General features: G+C 38.9%; 2 protein-coding genes and 1 long non-coding RNA gene across 3 annotated transcripts; 2 read left to right on the top strand and 1 right to left on the bottom strand.

Moving 5' to 3' along the window:
- The first annotated feature begins 1,235 nt into the window (after positions 1 to 1,235).
- Positions 1,236 to 13,093, top strand: rgmb (repulsive guidance molecule BMP co-receptor b). Its single transcript, XM_056745945.1, has 3 exons — positions 1,236 to 1,714; positions 7,819 to 8,333; positions 10,240 to 13,093. Exons 1-3 carry the CDS (start codon positions 1,609 to 1,611, stop codon positions 10,912 to 10,914), a joined length of 1,296 nt encoding a protein of 431 aa, XP_056601923.1. The 5' UTR covers positions 1,236 to 1,608; the 3' UTR covers positions 10,915 to 13,093.
- A 99-nt stretch (positions 13,094 to 13,192) lies between these two features.
- Positions 13,193 to 15,406, bottom strand: LOC130419317 (uncharacterized). The gene is made up of 5 exons (XR_008906486.1): positions 14,867 to 15,406; positions 14,374 to 14,691; positions 14,012 to 14,089; positions 13,835 to 13,940; positions 13,193 to 13,727 (listed from the first exon to the last, which is right to left on the bottom strand). It is a non-coding gene; the product is annotated as an uncharacterized LOC130419317 (long non-coding RNA).
- A 581-nt stretch (positions 15,407 to 15,987) lies between these two features.
- Positions 15,988 to 23,143, top strand: erap2 (endoplasmic reticulum aminopeptidase 2). Its single transcript, XM_056745944.1, has 19 exons — positions 15,988 to 16,114; positions 16,467 to 17,026; positions 17,105 to 17,243; positions 17,322 to 17,456; positions 18,008 to 18,128; positions 18,223 to 18,377; positions 18,862 to 18,975; positions 19,078 to 19,209; positions 19,287 to 19,418; positions 19,506 to 19,574; positions 19,734 to 19,909; positions 19,998 to 20,077; positions 20,583 to 20,766; positions 20,903 to 21,059; positions 21,341 to 21,525; positions 21,729 to 21,890; positions 22,195 to 22,335; positions 22,440 to 22,521; positions 22,604 to 23,143. Exons 2-19 carry the CDS (start codon positions 16,536 to 16,538, stop codon positions 22,748 to 22,750), a joined length of 2,802 nt encoding a protein of 933 aa, XP_056601922.1. The 5' UTR covers positions 15,988 to 16,114; positions 16,467 to 16,535; the 3' UTR covers positions 22,751 to 23,143.
- The last annotated feature ends 188 nt before the right edge of the window (positions 23,144 to 23,331 follow it).

The raw sequence follows: 23,331 nt of genomic DNA, 5'->3' as shown, positions 1-23,331 counted from the left end.
CCGTGCCACGCTCATGATTTTGGTCTCTGTCAACTTGGATGTTTTCATCTCCCAAAATGAATGAACAAAATACTTTGTGGCTTTGAGATAATTCTTTAATCTTGTTCCCAAGCAGTGTCACGCTAAAGTGAGAACGGGGTCACTGTTATGACCAAAGAAAACCCAAATCCTTCTAATCCTTGAAGTCGTTCTTACACCTCGCTCGATTTTCACAGGCCATTTAAGCGGCGAAAAAGAAAGAATTGGGTTAAAGGCAATAAGCCCTAAACCACCACAATTCAACGGCTGCTGTCCTAATTAATTTACAGATGGGCTGCTTCGCCCTCGACACCGAAACCGAGCACAAAACATAGAAGCATTTCCAGAATTACAATCCTTTCCAGAGAATCCCTGTGAGACATGCGGTGCGCCATAATCCAATTGCGAGTATTCATAAGAAAATGGGTTTATATTCGGATTCGCAGCATTCTCTCCGAATTGATTTTGTATTGTATTGACAGTGGATTTCACTGGATTCTTTTAAACACATCTCCTCCCCTGCTGGACAGGGAGAGAGCTGCTTTCTCTACTGCCAGAGGGCCCTATAAATACCACTTTCACTCTAGCTGTCCAGCACAGGAAGTAGGAGCGGATTAATGTCTTGTAAAGTCTTGTGGTCTTAGTATGTTATTGCTATAAAGGAGCTGATGATATCACCTTGTAATTGGCTCGGGTTTCATCGGGTTATTCCGAATATGAATTTTCCGATAAACGAATAAGCTTTAGATTACACCTCCGTGACTGTTTACACACACCGCCCTGCATTCTAGCCAGTAATGCAGAGTATATTTTCCAAGAGACCTTCTTTCAGAATGCTGTATATCAACCATATTGTTGCGCTTTGTTTTAAAATGACAGTATCATAATCCATTTATCGTAATGATGGCACTGCAAAGGTCATGTGTTTGAAGCCTAGGGAAAAAACATACTGATAAAAATATACAGTTTAAATGCACTCTGCATAAAACGAGCATACATATAAAAAACGAGAGAACGGTGGTCCTGCTCACATCATTACCAACACGACCACATCACTGAATAAAACAACACACCCCTGAGCCATTACGTTTGTTTTCTCTGAAAGTGAGAGCGCGAGAGCACTGTGCTGTCAATCTGGGATGTATGGTTCAGGGGCGGGGCTTATATCTCAGAGTGGGCGGGGTTTCCGCTAAACTCTGGGTTAGGTTGATTCACTATCGATCATTGGGAAAAGACTGGGCTAGATTTCCTTGTGGCGGAGAAATGTGATGTGCATGCGATATGAGTCGGACGAGTGCGGAGCGCGGATTCGTTTTAATACGTTAACAGATTCCTTTCGCACTTTTCAAATCGTAGCCATACGGACGCAAACTGAGTAGTATTTCTCTTCGGTGCTTCGGGAAAGTGTTGCGGATCGCACTTGGCGAAATCGCTACTTTGTTTCTCTTATGCGTAATAGGCGCGGACGGTGCGCGTTACCCCAAAGCGGCCACGTCTTAATAAAGTTACGCGTCCCAGAAAGGAGTGAAGTTGGAGGGCCCGTGGATCACTTAAACCGTGGAGTACTCTTGAGTCTCACTGGATGGATGGATGGGTATGGGGAGAGCAGGATCTTACTACCCCGGGGCTGAGCGCCTCATCTCTCCTGTACTCTATCTACTAGTGCTGCTCACCATCTCTTGTGTCACTCATATAGGTAAAAGTCTTTTTCACACTTATATGACATAATGCATGGTAATGCACGCTTAAAGCGTACAGAAGAACGCACTTTAAATGGTTTATAATGAAATGTTATGTGTAGCAGCGCCCTCCGTCCGTGTCATCTCAATGCACAGTAGTCTCTTTATTTCCAGCAGATGTTGTTCGCAGATCTATGGATCTCTCTTATTGTTCAGTCTTTCAAAGGAGGTGGAATGAGTGCATTAAAATGAGAACTGGAGTAAAGTGACCGTGGTAAATCTTTGCGTAAAAGTTAATAAACAATACGTTAATAAACAATAATATGTTTTTAATAATCAGCACGCCTTTGGTTTCAGGTTGCTTGGTTCGGTTTGGTTCCTTCATTCATTTTCTTGTACAATGAGAGTCATGTCTGTTCTTGTTTAATGCATCTATAATTATGTTCATATTTGATGTGCACATACTGTACATATATGTGTGTATATGTTTTTATTCATAATAGAGGTTTTGTTTTTTATTTAAGTTTGACCATGGTTTGTCCAGTTTAAATAGGTTTGAAGTGATTCGGTTGAAACTGGGATGGCTTAGCAGACTGTGAATACTACACATTTGGAGCCTGTTTTCATTTGGCACCTTGTCAAGCGCTCCACTTTGGGTGTCCTGTCCATAGACTGTGTTAATGCCATTGTGAATTAAGAGGATAAGGAACGCTGCTGTGCGTCCATTGAGCAGTAACACCTTTTTCATTAATTTAACATGGATCCTGGGCAGTAAGGCTATACACATCACTATTCTTTAATTACACTATAGAAAGGAAAATGAATAACAAAATTTTGAACGTCAACAAGCACTGTATTCTAAGTAATTTGTAATGAACAAAAATATCCATAAATCTGCAATTTTTTATCTTTTTAATTTAATTACCTCATTGGGACAATCTCTGATGTAACATTCCCTTTTATTGTCTTGTATTGTACATAAATACTTGGTTTCCATTTCCTGGGAATTGGCAAAAAAGGACAGTAATTTATTTTGGACAGCTTTTTTTAGATTTTCATTTGTTGATAAAATAATCTAATAGCTTTAACTAGTTGAGGTAGATGTATTGCTGCAACGAAAACATCAATGATCATCAATTCAGATAAAATCATGCTATCTTTTCTATGATTTCAACAGTACATGATAAATTTGCTCGCATAGTCTCTCAGTTGATTTAATCCTAAATGTGTTCATCTGCCTTTTGGTGATGTTTGATTGTGTTTGAATCACATTAAAAGAGAAAGCAAGAAAAGTGCAGCTATGCCTTGTATTTTATTTTTACTTTTGTGTTCTCCGTGTCACATTTTGTGGTACTAATTTAAATATCTGCACAATGTTTGGTCATTAACTTTGCTGGAAGTCTCCAAAAACAAGGCTTCTCACAATTAAAAAAACTGACTGAAACCAAACCAGATTTTAAAGTTGAGTGCAGTACAGTGTAAACTCAGAATCTAAGACTGGAGATGTCATTTAGACACAGAGACTTGTAAACCCCGCCTGCTTTCTCCACATCTTACCGTCGACTGCTGGAGAAGGCGTAGGCCCATTGACCCCTCTGCCCTGGCCAAATTCCACATCTTGAAATTTCACTCCACACACACTTTGCGAGGCCCCTCTACAGCTGAGAATGTCTGCTTCGGCCGGCTGGCCACCCTGAGAAAATATTTCCAACGACTTAATAGCAACAAGGGTGCGCTGTGTGCTCTCAACCAGACCCTTCGCCCCAACAGCGGGAACATAGAAATGAGCTGCAGAAACAAACATTGTGTCTTTCTCCCCCGTGTGTTGCTACACGTTTGTTTTTATGATCTCGAGAGAAGGAGTTTGCCCTAAGCTGTTTTTTTATTTGAGATGCATTATGACTAGTTTTTTATTATTATTTTTTCTTATATGGTCAATTTAGGGTTTGTTTTGTAACCTGTTTCGAAATCCATATTCTTTGAAATGAACTGTAACAGTAGATTTCTTGCATTTGTATATTCAGCCACATCACCTCCTCAGAACCAATCAGTGAGCCAGAACTTCAAAACCAGCTACCCAATCATGTTTCACGCTTTAGTTTTGTTATTTGTCAAACGACTGTGACATTCTAATCTAAAGTGTGATGGTTTGATTTTTCACTCCTATGAAAGCATTACGTTGGGATCTGCTGCCCCCAACTGGGGGTCCCCAAAGAGGTTCATGTTCCGCACAAAGATCATTGTCAATCAAATAAAAGAATGCCCAGCACACATTTCATTTTTATTTGCTCTGTTCAAGCATGTTGATGTTGGAATGATTGTCAATTCACTTGTGTTGGGTCACTCTAAAACGAGATCTGTCAGATGACCGGCTAATTGAGTTTCAGCATCCAACCAGCATAAACAACTTGTGTCCAGGACTGCTGTGAATTAGATTATGGCAGGGTGGCAGATTTGTCCCATTTGAACATGGATGGACAGTGTCTTTAATAAAAATCTATAAACACTATATAACTCAATGAAATTACCAGAGACCTGGTTGTGCAGTATTTTAATATGTGGGTCACAGTTTTAGTTATATATGTTAAGTACATAGTTATATTCACGTTTTTATTCGCATTAAGTTCTGTCTCAGTTTCCAAACCTGTAGGATTTTCCTTTTTTTGCTGAACACAAGATATTTTGTAGAATTTTGTGACCATACAGGTTTGGGGCAATATTGACTACCATTGTAGTCAATGGTGCCCCAGAACTGTTTGAATTCCCACGTTCTTTAAAGTATCTCCTTTTGTGGTAAGCAAAACATAGATTGTTAAGCAAAACATAGAGTGAAAGTAAATTACGACAGAATTTTTTATTTTGGGTGAACTATCCCTTTAAGTTCCTATTATATAATATATATTCGTATGCTTTGCTCATTCTAAAAATACAGTAATTCAGGGTGCTTAATGTTACAGTATGTTTGACTTTTAGTGGTGGTTAGTCTACTTTCCCAAACATTTGACAAATATAGATTACTCCCATGAGAATGTTAATGTGGAAAAGTAAGATAAGATGAGCTAAGGTAAGGCTTTACCCCCACCCCTATAGAGCATCATGACACGCATCACGAGCTCACACCTCACGCCCGGTGCGTGGAACAACAGAGGCGCATGATTTTGATGGGTGATCAGGTCACATATGGCCAGCGGGCCTTCATGAAAAGCCTTTCTGTTTCTCTGCGATATGTGGGACATACCTGCCTAATGTGGTTACATTAACAGCATGCCCTCTGTCATTTTAAACCCGCACTTATTTCCCCTATTCGGGTCACGACTCTTTGAGGAGTTGTTTTCGATTAAAGCGTACGTTTCTTCATTATTGCTTCATGTGGATCTGCCCGAGTGTCGGCTCGGACTATAAATGGGAATGTGCTGGAGATGGCTTCGTCTTACACGCCTTGCCAACTATTTGAGTTTTTTTGCTCCGGTACAGATGTCACTGGAGCTCTGCCTGATAAAACACGACGGGAGGTGGATGCGAACGGGTGCTGGCTTCTTCCTACCCCTTCCAGCCAGCATCTGTACAGCGCAACACCAACCCTTACCGTATTGTCTTACAGCATGTTACTTTAACTCTATCTCGTCCATACTTTGTCATCCATCCATGCACGGCAACTGCAGTGCAACTCGGACCGCCCGACCCGCTGCGCTGCGGTGCTCTGTCATCTGATAATCAAATCAGATGCATTTGGATCCGTAGCGGTCTGAGTTATTGGTGTGGCAGGCAGAAATGGGCGGCCCTGACGGTGTGAGATAGAGTCATTGCGAGCGTGTTAATGGAGAGGCCGCATCTAATATCGTATTAGCAGGGCCTCTCTCCGAGCTAATGCAATTGGGCCGCACTCAAATGTGAGGCATTAGGACTCTGATTGAAGCGGCGTGGAGGATGTTGTTCTTTTCTGGGAGATGTTATTCTGGTGTGTGCTTTGTCATTGATGGGTAATTGAGGGCGGTGCGTGGCATGCGAGCGTCGTGGTTTTATCACAAAACCAATGCGATAACGTAGAAGTGTATATGAAACAAAAAAATACAGTCATAAATGGTATCCAACTGGTATCTAAAGAAGAGAATATAGTAACATTTGATCGCACCGTTTATACGCCATGGCAGTGTTAGGAGATAAATACTTGAAGTTTGCGGTGAGTCTTTGGTGTTCAAAAGCACACGTGTTGGCTTTGCACGAATAGCTCTGGTTCCAGATCAGCCTCCTGTGTTTTTCTCATCTGAAGTGGCGTTTTATTTGATTTTATGGCGGCCATAAGCATTCTGCTTTGTAGATAACATAGGTTTCACACGGTTGTTGAGCCTGACTGTTAATGTTTCATGACCATAATGCGAAACACACGTGGGGTCCACAACACGGTCCATGGCCTTAATATGCTTTAAAAGTCTGGAAACTCAAACTGTATTATTTTACTAGACTGTTTCTGCATTTAAGCTGGGTAGGGTTATGCTTAATTCATTCAACTGGTATACCAAATACTGGTTTTAAAACTAACTGAATTGAGGTAAAGTCACGCTTGCTGGATTAAGCAATAGAACCCTGTCCAAAACACAATAGAAAATGTTAAAGATTTAATGGTTATAATGGGAATTGTACTGGTTGTAATGGAAAATATAATGGTATCTGCTGGTATGTGATGGATTCTACTGGTGCGGTGTTATCTGACAGATGGGAACCAATGGAACACCATTAAATCCTATCGGAGTAATGCCCAAAATACACTATAAAAACAAATTGTGTAATGTTTCTAAAGCAAAAAGATAACGGTTATAATGTTATTTCAATGGGAAACATTAGAAGACCTGTCATGGTTAATATTGCTTTTTCAGAAGGGACTTTTTAGCATTAAAGGAATAGGTCACCTTCAAAATGAACATTCAGTCATCATTTACATTTTAAACCTGTGTGATTTTCTTTCTTCTGCAAAACACAAAAGCAGATATTTTGAAAAATGTTGGTGACCAAAAACCATTGGTCCCCATTGACTTCTATTATATGGACACAAAACCAACGCCGGTCAATGGGGACCAATGGCTTTCTGTTACCAACATTTGACCATTTTTAAACTTTGTGTTCTGCAGAAGGAATAAATTCATACAGGTTGGAAATGATGAGAGGGTGTGTAAATAAAGACAGAACTTTCATTTTGAGGGTGAACTATTTCTTTAATGTAAGGGCACAATATGTAAGATTGTTGCATTTAAGTATCCAAAAAAACACCAACACAGTGTTATTTTTGCATACAGCTGTAAGTTATTTCCGAAAATATACGACTCGTGGAGGGGGGGCGAAAAAATAAAAACGATCACACCCATTGCCAACAAAACAGACATATGACTCAGTTTCACTTACTATGTGCGGATCGTCTTTTAGCGCTGGGACGGCTCCATCTATCAGTTTCAAACAATCTCCAAATCCAGCGTCATATCAACCATTTATATAAAATCGAACACTAAAATGCCATGAACAAACAAACACACCTCAACTTCTCTCACTATCGCAAGAGTAACAAGCTGCAGGCCCACAGGGCAGCCAATCTTGATGCAGCGCAGCCAATCTTGAATGTAAGCGATACTTCCTATCATTCATCGGTTGATGCGTGGGCAGGCTATTTCTTTCGCCTTGTTCTGGGCATGCTTTTCTGAGAGAATTGCCCAATAAGGGACAAAGAAAAGTTTTTACGAAAACCTATTCGAACGCTGGGGGAGTGCATCGAGCACAGAAATACCATGTCATACATCCAACTCATTTTTGACAAGTTGACCATGTTAAGCATGAGAAGCCAGCACGTTTAACAATGTAAAGAAGTCAGAATGCATGAAACAGCGTTAAATCACCGCTTTAAATTGCAGCTCTTTGATGTAATTGTCTCTCACCTAACAGAGTTTGAAAACTTCTGCCAATCACAAAAATGGGACAAGTTTTGAGTTTCTGTGCATATAGTTCTGTGTTTGCTTGACTCGCCTTTAGTTTTTACAAACCTTTTATGAAGCTGTACTTGAAGCTTGTAAGGCCATAAATGAGAAAGTTCTCTGAAATTAAGACCGTTAAAAACATCTTCTCTGTTTTACCTCAGGTGAGGGCCAGGTGCAAACTCCACAGTGCCGGATTCAGAAGTGCACCACTGACTTCGTCTCGCTCACCTCCCACCTCAACCCTTCGCTGGATGGCTTTGACACCGAATTCTGCAAGGCGCTGCGAGCCTATTCCGCCTGCACCCAGCGGACCTCCAAAAGCTGCAGGGGCAACCTGGTGTTCCATTCAGCCATGCTGGGCATCAGTGACCTCATGAGCCAGAGGAACTGCTCTAAGGATGGACCCACATCGTCCACCCATCCTGTCATCCCCATCGAACCGTGCAACTACCACAGCCGGCATCACCATGTTTCGCAGCCTGGGGTTCCGGAATACCCTCGGCCCACATACCTGTTCTGCGGCCTGTTCGGGGACCCCCACCTTAGGACTTTCAAAGACCATTTTCAGACCTGTAAGGTTGAAGGGGCGTGGCCTCTCATTGATAACAATTACCTGTCGGTCCAGGTGACAAATGTTCCGGTTGTTTATGGATCCAGTGCCACGGCAACCAATAAGGTGAGCGATAGCATATGATTGTGTTTTATAATTAAACACTTCAAAATAAATCACTGGAACACAGGATTATTAGATGTGCCATTTTGCATATTTTGTAAGTATTTGTAGTTCTTTGTAGTTTGTAATTTACAGCAGTATTTCTCAACCAAGGGGCCTGGGTCCACTAGGGGGTCTCACAAAATGTCCAAGGGGGCCTCAAAATGACTTATAAATTATTTAAAAGCCAAGCTCTAGAATAATAGGCCTTTAAATATTGTTGTGGACATCAACTAATCTCAGTGGATCCTATATGTATAAAATTGGAACATACTCTGTGTTTTCGTATTTACTGTGGGGTAAAGGCATGCATGTTTTAACTTTCGTATTTATCAAAATACTGAATAGCCACAGTTTCATTAATGTCATCTTTGGTTTTCCATATTCCATTTTTCCAGCCTCTTTAATTCACAACATTACACTGTGACTTTTCATTTTCATTATGTGCTCTCAGTGTTTAATGTGATATCTCTATGACTGTATGGAAAAGATTTTCATAATCAGAAAGAGCCGCAGACAGAAGATAAGACCGATAAAGACCAATAACTTTCAACTTTGACCAAGTATTCACGGGTGCAAGTTAAACAAAGCAAACAGCTCCAGTCACATGACTAACACTTCTGACCGACATGTAAGTTAAGTTCTCTCATTAATGACTAGATGTTGTGACCTGGAAAAATGTACTTTGAAAGAAGCGTCTGTCTTCAGTTTTCCAAGTGTGAGGTGGTAAAACCTCACAGATACTCGCACACAGGCTGTTGCAGAATAGTGTCCGTAAATACAGATGTTTTTATGGGAAATATTTTACTTCATGTAAGCTTGCAAATGCTACAATCCTAGAAGTCCTAATTCACTCTTGTTGTTTTATCAAGTTAAGACCATTTAGCTTAACACGGGTATTGTCTCTAGTTTGACCTCTTGACCTTGAAGGTGGGGAGCCGTTATTAACCATTGGCGAGTAATTATTAGCACACGCTTCTTAACTGAAGCATTTCAGTCGCCTCACCTCATGGCCGTCAGCCGTCGTTTTTTATCCCTTTTTGCGTACAAAGCTGCTATTCATACGGCGCTAATGTAACGACCCACTTCTTCTTCTGCTTCCCACAAGTCTTAGAGTTTCACTGCACAGGGACTGTGTGCCTGCTGGATTTTATGGTTTAAGCGTACAAGGCAAAGGTTTATGGTTTTGTACGAGTAATATTCACAAGATCGGTACAAATCTGAATCTGGCATGCTAATTGTCCATTTCAGTTCTTGCTGGTTTGCTTCAGGGATAAAGTTTATTGTTTTTAAGAGCCAATACGTTTTGCTACATTTATGCATTTGGCTTGTCTCTAAAGCAACTTGTCTTATTGTAAATTCCAGATCCAATAGATTTGATCAGTTAATTTCTAAAGGTTACATTTTTTAGAACATTTAGAAGATATGAGATATCAGAAGATATTTACAGGATATAAGCATTAAATACTTTTTATGACATCATTATGCACTTTACATTTTTATCAAATCACATGCTGTGAGGTAACTAAATGCTATTGGCTATGTTAAATGGGGAAGGAGCCAACTCATATGTCCCGCCCTAACATCCTGTTTGAATAAGTTGTCGACGTTTTGACCAAAGCTTGAACCTTTCAAGGCACTTGGGCACTGGGTTTTTTATAATCAGGGATAACTTTAGGAAGTAAATAGTGAACGCAGCATAAAGTCATTGAGCACTACATATTTAGGTACATTAAGTAAGCCGTATGAAATGTAAAACTGCTTGAGTACTAAACAACCGCTGAAATGTAAAGTGATAGTCAAATATAAATTTGATTTGAATTACTTAAATGTTTCGAAAGATAACTCTTCACTCTATTCTTCTGTTCAGGTCACAATAATCTTCAAACCATACCAAGAATGCACAGACCAGAAGGTCTACCAGGCCATAACAGACGACCTTCCCGCCGCCTTTGTGGACGGCACCATCAGCGGGGGCGACAGCGAGACCCGCAGCATCTGGATCCTGGAGAAGACACCGGGTCGACACGTCGAGATCCACGCCGCCTACATCGGTGTCAACATTATCATACGACAACAAGGCCGATACCTGACGCTGGCTGTGCGGATGCCGGAGGAGCTGGCCATGGCCTTCGACGAAACGCAGGACCTGCAACTGTGCATGAACGGATGCCCGACATCAGAGCGCATCGACCAAGAGGGACATCTCCACCTGCCCATGCAGGGCCTCCAGCAGGCCGGCTTGCAGCAGCAGGCGAGGGCCGAGGCCCAGAGGGGGGTCTTCACCCTTGAAAGCGCCTCCAGGAAGTGCAGAGAACAGCTGGAGGTGAAAGACATCTATTTCCACTCCTGTGTGTTTGACCTGCTCACCACAGGAGATGCGAACTTCACCACGGCCGCCTACAACGCCCTGAAGGACATGGAGACTCTGCACCCCAAGAGGGAGCGCTGGCAAATCTTTCCGAACTCGGCCGACGGGCTAAGGCCTTTTTCATTGCTCTCACATGCACTGCTGGTCGTCTTTCTGCTTGCTGCGCTTTTGTAATGCGGACAGCGCTCCACTGACTGTTTCGTAAAAAAACAAAAACAAACAAAAAATAACTTAAGGATTTAAGATTGAGAATGTAAAAAATCGTAAGGGTATTCTGTATATACTGTCTGTCCTGAGAATGAATGTTAGAATCTTTTGTTAGATTGTACATTTAGTGTAAATTACGTTTTCATGAGAGCTGAATATTGTAGATTTTTGTGAGTGAATTTTTGGAAATATCATGTTTTGGTCCTCGGAAGAGGAAATCTTAATGGAAGCACTTTATTTTTTTACGTTTTTTTTTTGCAACTAGAAAACAGTGTTCCGTGAAACCCGTGCTCAATATTCTCTGTTAGCGAACTTCCTTGGTACAGGCTGTGCTTTTCTTGATACATTTCCGTAGGTCTCCTTACAAATCAGACCACACCATTTTACTCTGTAAAACTACGTCATGATGTGGCTGGCATAGCGATTGTGAGGTTTAAGTACTGTGTGGATTAGACATTCACTTCATTTGTTAAGGTTATATATATGAATTGTGAACCGTTGAGTAACATTTATCGGCAAAAACAAAAGAAATATACAGTACAGCAGACAGCTCGAAGTGCACTTAATTCGGAAAATGTTAATTTCTAAATTTGTCAGTAGCACGTAACAGTTTTATCACTCGCAAGTTTTACAAATGACAATCAGAATTTTCTTTGCTTGGTACGAAATCTGCCTAATCTTACATCAATCAGTCCTGAAGAGCCAGTTGAGACAACGGCTGCGTCCGAAATTGCCTACTTCCATACTAGATAGTAGGCGATGATGAGTATGAGTCATGAATAGTATTTCCAAAACCTTAGTATGCAAAAAAGAGTACACGAGAAAAACTGCAGAGACTCACGAGTGTGGATTGGATGGAAACTCCTCTATCCCATGATGCCACAGGAGCTGAGCAAATGTCAAATTTCAAAAGTAAATCAAATAAATATAGCAAAAAGTGTAAGTGCCAATAAATTGATTCATCATGACTAAATTATGTTTTTATAAACGCTCACAAATAGGTTGTTGTTAAAACAACATGGCGGACGTAGTGTGTCCGAAATGTATTCATACTACACCCACCCATACTATATAGAACGTAGTATTTTAACGGCCGATACGACTTATTTAAATGCAGTACATACTGTCACAGTATGCGATTTCGGATGCAGCCTTCAGTCATTTATTTTTCATAATAAAAGTCCCCTCTTCTTTCATTCTAATATCAACATTAACCCCACAGAATGAACTGGAAAAGGAATATTGCGTTTGTTAAACATCTTAAATTGTCCTTGTTTTAACCCCGACCAAAGATATGACGCAGCTTTCAGAAGCATAACGCATTTTAAATGTTTTGCCAGATTTAGGGTTCACCTATGGATTTTGTTTCGCCAAAAAAATGGAAGTGAGTCAGACAGACCGTGAAATATTGTGTCATTATTTGTAGGATTACTGCATCAATAGGAGATTACATTTACCAAAAGGATGCCGAATGTATGTGAGCAGTAACATCAGTCAGAGATTTGGTTGTGGCATGGTGGACATTCATTCAAACGTATGGTGAAATTGAATCAGACGCCTTCTGGGCCTTTATGCCGACTGCTTTGCTGTCCAGCTACCATGGAAGTCCATACCGACGTTTCAATACACAACTCTACTGTAGAGACTTCATTGTTTATTTGTTCATTTACAACTACTGTCAGTGCTGAAGAGCTGCTATAATACTGTGACAAGTGTAATAGATTGTATTTGGAACACTGGGAGTTTCACAGGCAGTGATTGGCCGAATCCTAAAACGGGATCATTTGATCGGTCAAAGGCCTGAAACCGTGTACAGTGGGATTTTTACAGAGTGCAATTTACTGCAAAGGAATGCCTTCATCCTGTGTTTTTCGCGTTTGATCTCGTGATCTCTTACTTTTGTTGTGACCCTTGTTTTCGTGAAGAGTGACTGCTCGATGTTTATACTTAAATTATTTATGAAATATAGTGTCTTGTTAGAGAAGTTAACCTCCATACTCTTGCTGTCGAAAAAACGTTTGAGATGTGATTGTACTGCCACCTAGTGGGTTGCCATTGTTACATCAGTGTTTTAGTATTGTACGGATGCTGTTTGAAAAAAAAGAAAAAAAACTGTTATTTAAAACAATAAATGAAAAATACATAATGACTGATTTCATATTTGCTTTAATCCTTGCCATGCACCTTTGTGTTATTATTTTGTAAACTCGATTTACAGGCATTTAACCCGATGGAGGACACAATAACATTACAATAGCAGTAGTACCATAGTAAATTTCAACAACACTTCGTCAGATGTTCAGAAAGAGTTTTATAAGAACATTGAACAATTTGTGATCATTCATTCACAAAAATAACTGCATGAAATTCTTTTTAGCTTGATCAAGCGCTTGTCACATTTAGACTACATTCTGACATAAACAGTCAATGCCTAAATCGTTGTTAGAGTCTTATGCACAGCAGCACTATTGGGATGTACAATGTACTGTACATTACAAGGAAAGTGAGCCATTTGAACTCTTTTTGGCCCAGAAAAGTAGTGCAGTTCTTTTGTTGTGTTTGGTATATGATGTGGTTTTGAGCTGATAATACATTGATCTCCCCAGATATTGTAGCACCTGTGTCTACACGTGTGGCACAATGTCAGTCTCCGGCTCTGCTCATCGAGACGCCAACATTCTTCTTTCTCATAGACATTAACTGGTCTGGCGTTCCCTGATGCTGTAAACCGCATCCAATTCATTCTGATGTTTTACCCCAAATCTTCAATTGTTGACACTCTAGTAGAAAAGTAGGACTGGTATCAGTTGTGTATCGATAATTTGTGACAAATTATATCACATAGTACAAATTATTATTTTATTTTTGTAAAATAAAAAATGCTTACCACTTTATGACGACTTGAACTGTCATCAAAACGTTGAAAATTGTGATTTTAAGAAGGAGAACTCGGAGGGCTTGTACAATCATTAGATCTTTGTATCCTCTGACTTCTGCAAAAAAATGATATACTTTCTAATTGACATATTTGAATAAATAATGGCATAAACAAATTGCATATTACCTTGCAAAAAACTGCTATGATGGTCTGAACACATTTCAGACGTTTCTTCATCATCAAATATTTCTAGGTCATACATTTCTGAAACAAATTCAATTTAGTACAATTACTAAACATTATACAGTATATACTACATATAGCTTCAAGCAGAAAAAATGAGAGACCACTGCAAATGTATTTTAATTTTTTCCGGAAAATTTTTTTTCATTATGAGGTTCGTTTATGTTGGAATTCAATAGACACAGGACTGCAATAACCGCAATAAATACAGAAATACGTGAGTGGTCTTTTTCATTTTGCTGGGACTATGTTCAGTATACACTTTAAAATATAATACTTGAAATATATATATATAGATAGATTACCTGTAGTCTCCTTCGGTAACCCAGCATAGTGTCTGTGTGTGAGCCGATCGGACACTCTGTGACTCACAAAGCAACTATAAGACATCCATTCATTTGATGCTACAGATATAAGTGACATTGCGCTCTGAATGCCATCAACACTCTGGAATAAGTTGTAGGAGGCTGGACTAGTTCCTCTGGCTCCACTGGAAATCCAGGCTAACTCCATCTCTCCTTGATGAATGTCATGGACCACACACATCAGGATGGTCAATCCGCTGTGATGGGTGGTCAAATGAACTGGAGATAACGTGGGGTAAGGGACAGCCCCTGTTCCTACTTTAAAGATGAGACCATTTACACTGGTTAAATACATTCTTATCCATGTTAAAGTATTACAGTAAAAACAACCCAGATATTTTAGAAAAACAATACTTTATGATTGAAGAGTTCATTAAATAGGATGAGAGATGTAAGTAATTGTGCTAGCTTCCCTATAAAATTCTCGACTTACTTGTAAAAAGCAGGATGACGAGGAGGGTGGGATACATGTTGATGTGCTGTTTAGCTCTCTGAGTTCAGCCAAGCATTCAAAGAGATTATCAAGTTTCAGTCATGTGATTTCACACCCGCTGTGGAATCTTTCCACAAGTCTCAGGATAGCCGAGCCAAAATATGAGATTAAATAAGAGCAGAGAGACCTGTGCTCTCATACACACTGATACACATACAGTATTAGCATCAGATTTCATGCACATAGCAAAAACTCCATTGTTGCACTAGAGCATAAAGGGTGTACGGGGGAAAGGTTGGAGAACTGCAACAGTTTAGTGTGCCACCATCATTTCAAATTCCAAATATTTATTACACGTATGTACAGTATGTATTAGGAAATAATACAAATTCAAATTAAGTGGTGTAATATGTGCAGTAGTGAACATTTCTAGACGTATCTGTGAGATTGTGTTGTCTCATTGTCACACCTGTTCAGTGTTGGTTTACTCTGCGGTGAGGGACTGATAATATCAACACCAACGGCTGTACCTGCTCCTTGTACATCTGGATGAAATAAAGAATGCACTTTCAAAGAATATTTTCACTTGTAATCATTTGTACAACGTTTTGACAAAACACGCTCTGTAGAGTAGTTTGTGCGTTTAGGGCTACTGTAGAAACAACACCACAAATTCCATACAAGGGGACCCGCGGTGTATGTAGATTAGCTCATTGTAAGATAATAAAAACATAACGCTTCATTGTGTGAGGTCTTTATACACCTCTGAAGACATAGTTATGTGCATTATATTGCATTTGTGTCAATAGATCATCCAAAAAAATTAAGATAATGATAGACCAAACTGTGTTTTTTACAAAAAAATGGGTCTATAATTCAAATAATTGAAATTAATTGTGTCTATTCTGTTTTATTCATACATACATGGTGCTACTGAGATTAAAATGTGACTGTAACTTCAAAATATGATTGTACCAATAAACAAACAGTCTACAGATTATTAGCAAAAACAAACAAGTCGTACATATTTTCCCATCACAATTTTGTTTACTTCTCATCTATCTGTTCGTGGTGTCACTAGGTCATTCTTTTGTCCTTTGGCTTAAGCCCTACCGTTGTCATTTGAGTTGAGATCCACAGTCAGGCAGAACAGAGCCGGCAGCTGCTGCTGTGAAGCAGGAAACTGTGGGCAGGACAAATGAAAAAGAAAATGAAAGCAGCAGCCGCAGTGATACAGCTGAAATCCAGGTAATGAAAGCATTTGGTGTAATACTTCATTTGCAATGTCTGTTGTGCTGTTTGTTTGGATGGATGCCCGTCCTACTTTACACAGACCATGTGCAGTTTGAAGTGAAAGACTGTTTGTAGTGTATGAACGTAAACAGGGTGCCGTATCACATTGCTGTGTTGTGATAGTGTGCTCAATGGAGAACAGTCAGCACAGCTCTGTTGCCATGCGTGTTATTTTAAGAACGCTTACTCGTGTGCCTTATGTTTCCAGGCACGTTTGCGTGTTGCTTGTTATGATTCTGCATCACATAAAACTAATGCTTTTTAGTCTTCCTAACAACAAAAAATGAATTTCCTTGTCTATCTACAGGATGCAGTGAGTGCAGATGTCCGACCATTCCACTGTCAAAATCAAACCCAACCCAAGTCACTTTCCAACATGCATCTTTTAGTTTTCATCTCGTTCTTTCTAAAATTGCAGTTTTGCGTCCCGTCTGATAGCAGTAATTCTGCCGGTGACAATCTGGCAACAAACGGTCTACCTTTTCCATGGAGTAAAGTCCGCCTGCCAAACTACATAGTGCCAGTCCATTACCATTTACTAATCCATCCCAATCTTACCACGTTGACGTTCAATGGTTCTGTGAAGATTGAAATCGATGTCAAGAACAACACAAATTGGGTCGTGCTGCACAGCAAGAACCTTGAGATCTTCACAGCCACGGTTTTGGATGAAGGTGAAGATCACTTGTCAGATAAAGTGCTCCCTGTGTTGGAATATCCGCCGCATGAACAGATCGCCATCTTCTCTCCGAAGATCCTGAGCTCGGGTGAAAAATACTTCCTTTATTTGGAGTTTGGGGCACCATTGAGTGAGGGCTTCTATGGGTTTTATAAAAGTACCTATAGGACAAAAGGAGGAGAAACAAGGTATTACTAAAATGACTTATATGTATATTGCATAAATAATATGAATTTAATATATAAATCATTCATATTTTTTCATAGGGTCCTGGCATCCACTCACTTTGAGCCTACATCTGCTCGAATAGCATTGCCATGTTTTGATGAGCCCATTTTTAAAGCCAATTACAGTGTCAGGATAAGAAGAGGACCATCGCACATATCTCTGTCCAACATGCCATTAGTAAGCCCACGACATACAGATAATCTGCAAATATGTAGAGCCACTTGCAGAATAAAAAACAATTGTATTATTTTGCAGGAAAAAACTGTTGAAATTGAAAATGGCTTGTTTGAGGATCATTTCGAAGCCAGTGTGAGGATGAGTTCCTACCTGTTGGCCTTCGTTGTTTGTGACTTTAAATCTGTTAGTGGAATGACTGGAACCGGAATAAATGTAAGTAAAAAGAGCAACAAGATGGGCAAATGAAGCTGCATGCAAGGTGGGAGGATCCTGATCATTTACTCCTGTCAATCTTGTGCACTACCATTCAAAAGTTTAGGGTCATTTCAGTAAAACATAAATTGTGAATAAATATTTTAAAAGAAATGTTTTACACCAAAGAATAACTGTAACACTTTGTCAATTAATTTTATTTTATTATGTTATAACAACTATAATTAATTTAAAATGTGTTTAAATTTTGATTCCAAAAATACCATGTCCAAATTATTTTGATTTTTTTACTATACATTTATTTAAAATAGATATTAATAATCCAATTTATTAGGTTATATAGTGAATCATTTGATGTGTTGACATTATATATCAATATTTAGAAACATATTTTTCTCTTTCCGTTACAACTTCACAAGTCCTCCTCAATTCTAAAATAAACAGATCATATGATTTAAAGTTTGCGAACTTTACTTGTAGTTTAATCTGAAGTATCTCATACGAATCTTAGTTTAGAAATCTTAAAAAATATATTTTGTCTTCTCCCAAAGGTTTCTATTTACGCCGTTCCAGAGAAATGGCATCAGACGCACTATGCTCTTGAGGCCGCCGTGAGACTTTTGGAGTTTTATGAAAAATATTTCAACATACTTTATCCGCTGCCAAAACTGGGTTAGAACGTCTGGCATCTTTCTTTTCTTTAATGCATTATTAATTGAATTTCTTGAATGGGAATTCACGTCGTTGATTTTATGATCTGTACCAGATCTGATAGCCATTCCAGATTTCCAGTCAGGTGCTATGGAGAACTGGGGTTTGACTACATACAGGGAAACCTCACTCCTGTACAACCCTGACATCTCATCGGCTTCTGATAAGCTCTGGGTTACCATGGTGATAGGACATGAGCTGGCTCATCAAGTAAAGCAAAACTGCACTATCTGTGAAAAAATAAATAAATAGATTACATTCTTAAAATATTATTATTCTTAAAGGAACAGTTCACCCAAAAATGAAAATCTTGTCTTCATTTACTCACCCTCAAGTGTCTAAATGTGTATACATTTCTTTGTGCTGATGAACACAGAGAAAGATATATGAAAGAATAGGTAGTCATTTGTTCTGTCTAAATTTCTTTGTTCTGTCTTCTCACAAAAGAAGATATTTTGAAGAATGTAGGAAAGCAACCAGTTCAAGGGCACCATTGACTACCATTGTCACATTTTCTGCTATGCCAGTCAATGGTGCCCCAGAACATGTCCAACTCTGTGTTCATCGGAACAAAGACATTTATTTGGAGAGTAAATGATGACAAAAGTTTTATTTTTTAAGGGAGCTGTCCTTAATAATTATGATCTGTCAAGTAAGCAATAAAATCCACTTTGCTCCTGTTTTGTCTCTCCAGTGGTTTGGAAACCTGGTCACCATGGAGTGGTGGAATGACATTTGGCTAAATGAAGGCTTTGCACGATATATGGAATTTGTCTCTGTTGAGGCTGTATATCCAGAGCTTAAAGTTGTATGTTCAAACTTAAAAAAATCTCCACTTCCAGTTGCAAAAAATTATGCTTTATAGTAAATGTATATGCCAAAACTTCTCTACTTTTCTAATACATGTTAGGAGGACAATTTCCTAGACACGTGTTTTGGAGCTATCGGACGTGATTCTCTAAATTCTTCTAGGCCGATTTCCAGTTTAGCCGAGAATCCAACCCAGATCAAAGAAATGTTTGACACTGTGTCCTATGACAAGGTAATAAAAGAGATCATCTTTGCTTTATTCAGCATAATACCATCTTTCCTTATCTGTTTTGTTAATGAATGTTTCAGGGAGCGTGTATTCTACATATGCTGAGGAACTTTCTGACAGATGAGGGCTTTCAGAGTGGCATCATACGGTACCTCAGGAGGTTCAGATACAGCAATGCCAGAAATGAAGACCTGTGGGACAGTCTGATTAAAGTACACCACTACATCGTTCATTGCCTTTTTCTGTTTAACGTATAATTCAGCATCATGTCAAAAACTCAAACCATCTTCTCTGTACAGACGTGTTCTGAGGAGGATTTTACCTCAGGGAAATACTGTTACAGCAGCGCACAAGCCACCAAAAATGCGGTAAATATCTCACTCCCATCATAAATAAAATATCTGATGATAGCTGCTTTAAATTCAAAGCACTTCACAAACACAGAATAAAAGACAGTTATTTACAATTTCTTCTGGAAATTTTAAAGTCCCAAGGAGTGAATTAACATTCTGAATATCTTTATCTAGTATTCATTTACAGGGGAACACATAGACCTGAAGCAAATGATGAACACGTGGACTCTACAGAAAGGCATACCGCTGGTGACTGTTAAGCGTCAGGGAAGGAAACTTTATATCGGGCAAGAGCGCTTCTTAAAGATAGTCCAGCCCGATGACCCCTTGTGGGATTCGCTGCAAAGCGGGTAACAGCATTTTTGGATTCCTCCTATATTTATTATTTACATGCAGGTAAAAGTTCTCTTATGACTGTATAAATATTCTTCTCAAAAGCTTTCTGTGGCACATCCCTTTGACATATAAAACAAGCCACTCTAATCGTGAGATCAAACACATCTTGGATAAAAAATCAGGTATGACTGGGGCAAAATCATTTACGAATACACACAGGTTGTTTCAAATCCCTTCATTTAATCCAAGACTGATGTGATGACTGTGTCCCCTGTACGTCTTCTTGTTCATACAATAATCTCACTTGAAGTTCACCCAAAAATGAAAAATCCTTCATCATTTACTCACCCTCAAGGTGTTCCAAAATGTTATAAATGTTGTTGTTCTGTTGAACACAGAGAAAGGTATTTGGAAGAATGTTTGTAAGAAAACAGTTTTGGGGCACTATTGACTACTTTAGTACTATGGTAGTCAATGGTGCCCCAGAACGGGTTAGTTTCTTACATTCTTCAAAGTATCTTCTTTTGTGTTCAACAGAACCAATCATTCTTTACAGTGGGGGAACAAAGTATTACAGTTAATGTCAAAACATCTTTCAAACATCAACGTGTATTTCATCTTTTGTAAAGCATCTGAAGAATATCTTCTGTGTTGAAAATTTTACACATGTCAATCTCTTAAACCCAGATGTGTTGACAATGGATGAAGATGTACAATGGGTAAAACTCAACACTGATATGAATGGATACTACATTGTCCATTATGAAGACAACGGCTGGAACGCCCTGACGGAGCTCCTGCGAGTAAACCACACTGCTTTGAGCTTCAAGGACAGAGCCAACCTCATTCACAATGCATTTCAGATAGTCACGTAAGTTACTGTGTGATTCACTGTCCCCATCAAACACTTATTTTCTCTGTGAAAAACAGGAAATTCCATATCAAAGTGTATAACTATATTATATGAGCTCATTTAGTAATGTGATTTCCTTTTTTGTCGTATTAAGTGCAGGGCGTCTGTCACTTGACAAAGCATTGGATCTGATCGGATACCTCAAGTCCGAAACCCACAACCTGCCTCTCCTTCAAGGGATCGGATATCTACAGTCATTCTATAAACTGATTGAAAAGAGAAACATATTTGATGTTACTCAAAATCTCAAGGTATGACAAGAGCATGTCATGAGTCTAATCTTATTTACTGTCCTTAATTCCTCCACATAAGAGTCATTCATTCGGTTTTAATTTAAGTTATATTTTATAGATCGCTCTTTTATAGTTCAGGAAATTTGATCAACGTAGTCTCAGTTGCTTCTCGTAAAATTGCTTAGGAGAAATAATAATAGAAACAAATGTGACATTTGTTAATATAAATAAAGAGTATCATTTGGATTTGGATCAATTTGATGAGGATTATTATCTTGTGGTCTTGTTTTCTCCTCTAGACCTACATCTTGCAGTACTTCAGAGATGTGATCGACAGGCAGTCATGGAGCGATGATGGCATGGTTTCAGACCGTAAACTGCGCGAAGAGGTTCTCTCGCTCGCATGTGATTTGGGATATCAGCCTTGCTTGGAAAAAGCTAAACAACTGTATGATGGCTGGGTGGATTCTAACGCTACAATCAGGTGACTTGTGTGTCTGAAAATAAATGCATGTTATAATAGGAATCCATGGAAATCTTGCCCTGTGAATTAAGGCTTTTAAATGACATAATAAATCATAATGTCACCAGGGTGCATGATAAATAGGACAAGTCCACCATAATAAAATCAAATAATTATGGCAGTATGTTTCTAAATTTGTGAAATTTGGTGTACAAATGATACAGCTTGCCAACCGATGTGTCAGAGACAGTCTACATGATTGGAGCTCAGGATGACAGCGGCTGGGCTTACCTGCTGGAAAAGTACTTCACGTCCATGTGTGAAACAGAGAAAAGAAAATTTCTTTCCGCTTTAGCAAACAGCAGGGATTCTGAAAAACTGTCAAGGTACACGGTTGTCAATCCACACTTACATTTCTTCATTTCCTTTCTTCGACAAACATTTCCCAGCAAACCAAGCAAAATATGTTTGAAGAACGTTTTGATAACATTAGATGTAACGTTTCTTAGAATGTTTAGCTGTGAAATCATGTTGATAAAACGCTCTTTTAATGTTACTGCATTAACGTTTTGTAATAACTCTAAGAGAGCTTTTAGAGAACGATAAGCAATGCTATTAGAACGTTATATGTTTGCTGGGATGGTTTCATATTTAAAATCATGCGATACCTTTTGTGTGTTTTTCCTGTAGATTATTGGAGCTGGGATTGAATGGAACTGTAATAAAAACACAAAATTTACCCTCACTTATATACATGGTCGCCAGAAATCCAGTCGGTCATTTTCTCGCATGGGACTTTGTGAAGAAACACTGGAATGAACTAGTAGATAAGTAGGTCCTTGTTTTTTTATAGCAGCTTTGTAGGTTTTTTTTCTTCAATTTAATGAATTTAAGATGCTTGTGTTTACAAACTTCTTGTTATCTTCTTATCAAAGGTTTCCGATGGGATCTTTCGGAATCAGAAATATTATTGCTGGCACTGTAACTCAGTTCTCTTCCACTGAGGAGATGAACGAGGTGAGTATATTTTTTATCATTCAGAGATCATTATTTTTTAATAGTTACTTACAGTGTCAGTTTTTCTTCTTTTTATCTTAAGGTCAAGGATTTCTTCAGGTCTGTTGCAGAGGAGGTATCGCAGCTGCGTATCACTCAAGTGGCCCTGGAGAACGTGGAGAAGAATATTCTCTGGCTCACAAGAAACTTAGAGACCATGAGATCATGGTTACAGAAAAGACTCAAGTAAAAACAGAAGTATAGACCAAAATCTCAGCTGAATGCTATAATCATGTGGAAAGCATAGAAATGAGGGAACAATGTTTTGTTGTTCATAAGCGAATCAAACTCCATGTGACTTCACATAAGTTTTCTATTTTGTTTGTGGTTTTTTAGTTAAGTTTGTTTTTGGCTAATAGCTTTTAAAATTTCATTGCTTTTTATTTTTTGTTAAGAGAAAGGAATTGGTAGTCATGTTAATTTGTCACTGATTGTTTTTCGACTGCTGTGCCAAATGTTTTTAACAAATGCTAATACACAATTGTCTAGCCTATAAATCTCTGGCACACATGAATACTTGAACATGAAAATGAGCTGTAAATGTTAATAAAAAATGTCCTGGAGCACAAACAGAACACTTGAACTGTTGATACAATAATTGTTACTTCATATCCACTACACAGGCATTCAGATCGGCACCTTACCAAACACTTATACTGTTTTATGGAGGTGTATGTCATTCCACTTTATCCAAAGTATGTTTCAATATTTCATCACACTTACGAGAAAAATTCAAATGTTATTTTTGGACTATGATTTCACCAACATCCG

This window comes from Triplophysa dalaica, chromosome 4, assembly GCF_015846415.1.
Source record: "Triplophysa dalaica isolate WHDGS20190420 chromosome 4, ASM1584641v1, whole genome shotgun sequence".
NCBI lineage: Eukaryota > Metazoa > Chordata > Actinopteri > Cypriniformes > Nemacheilidae > Triplophysa > Triplophysa dalaica.
The sequence above is the reverse complement of the archived record's forward strand: the minus strand, read 5'-3'. Positions and strand labels throughout refer to the sequence as shown.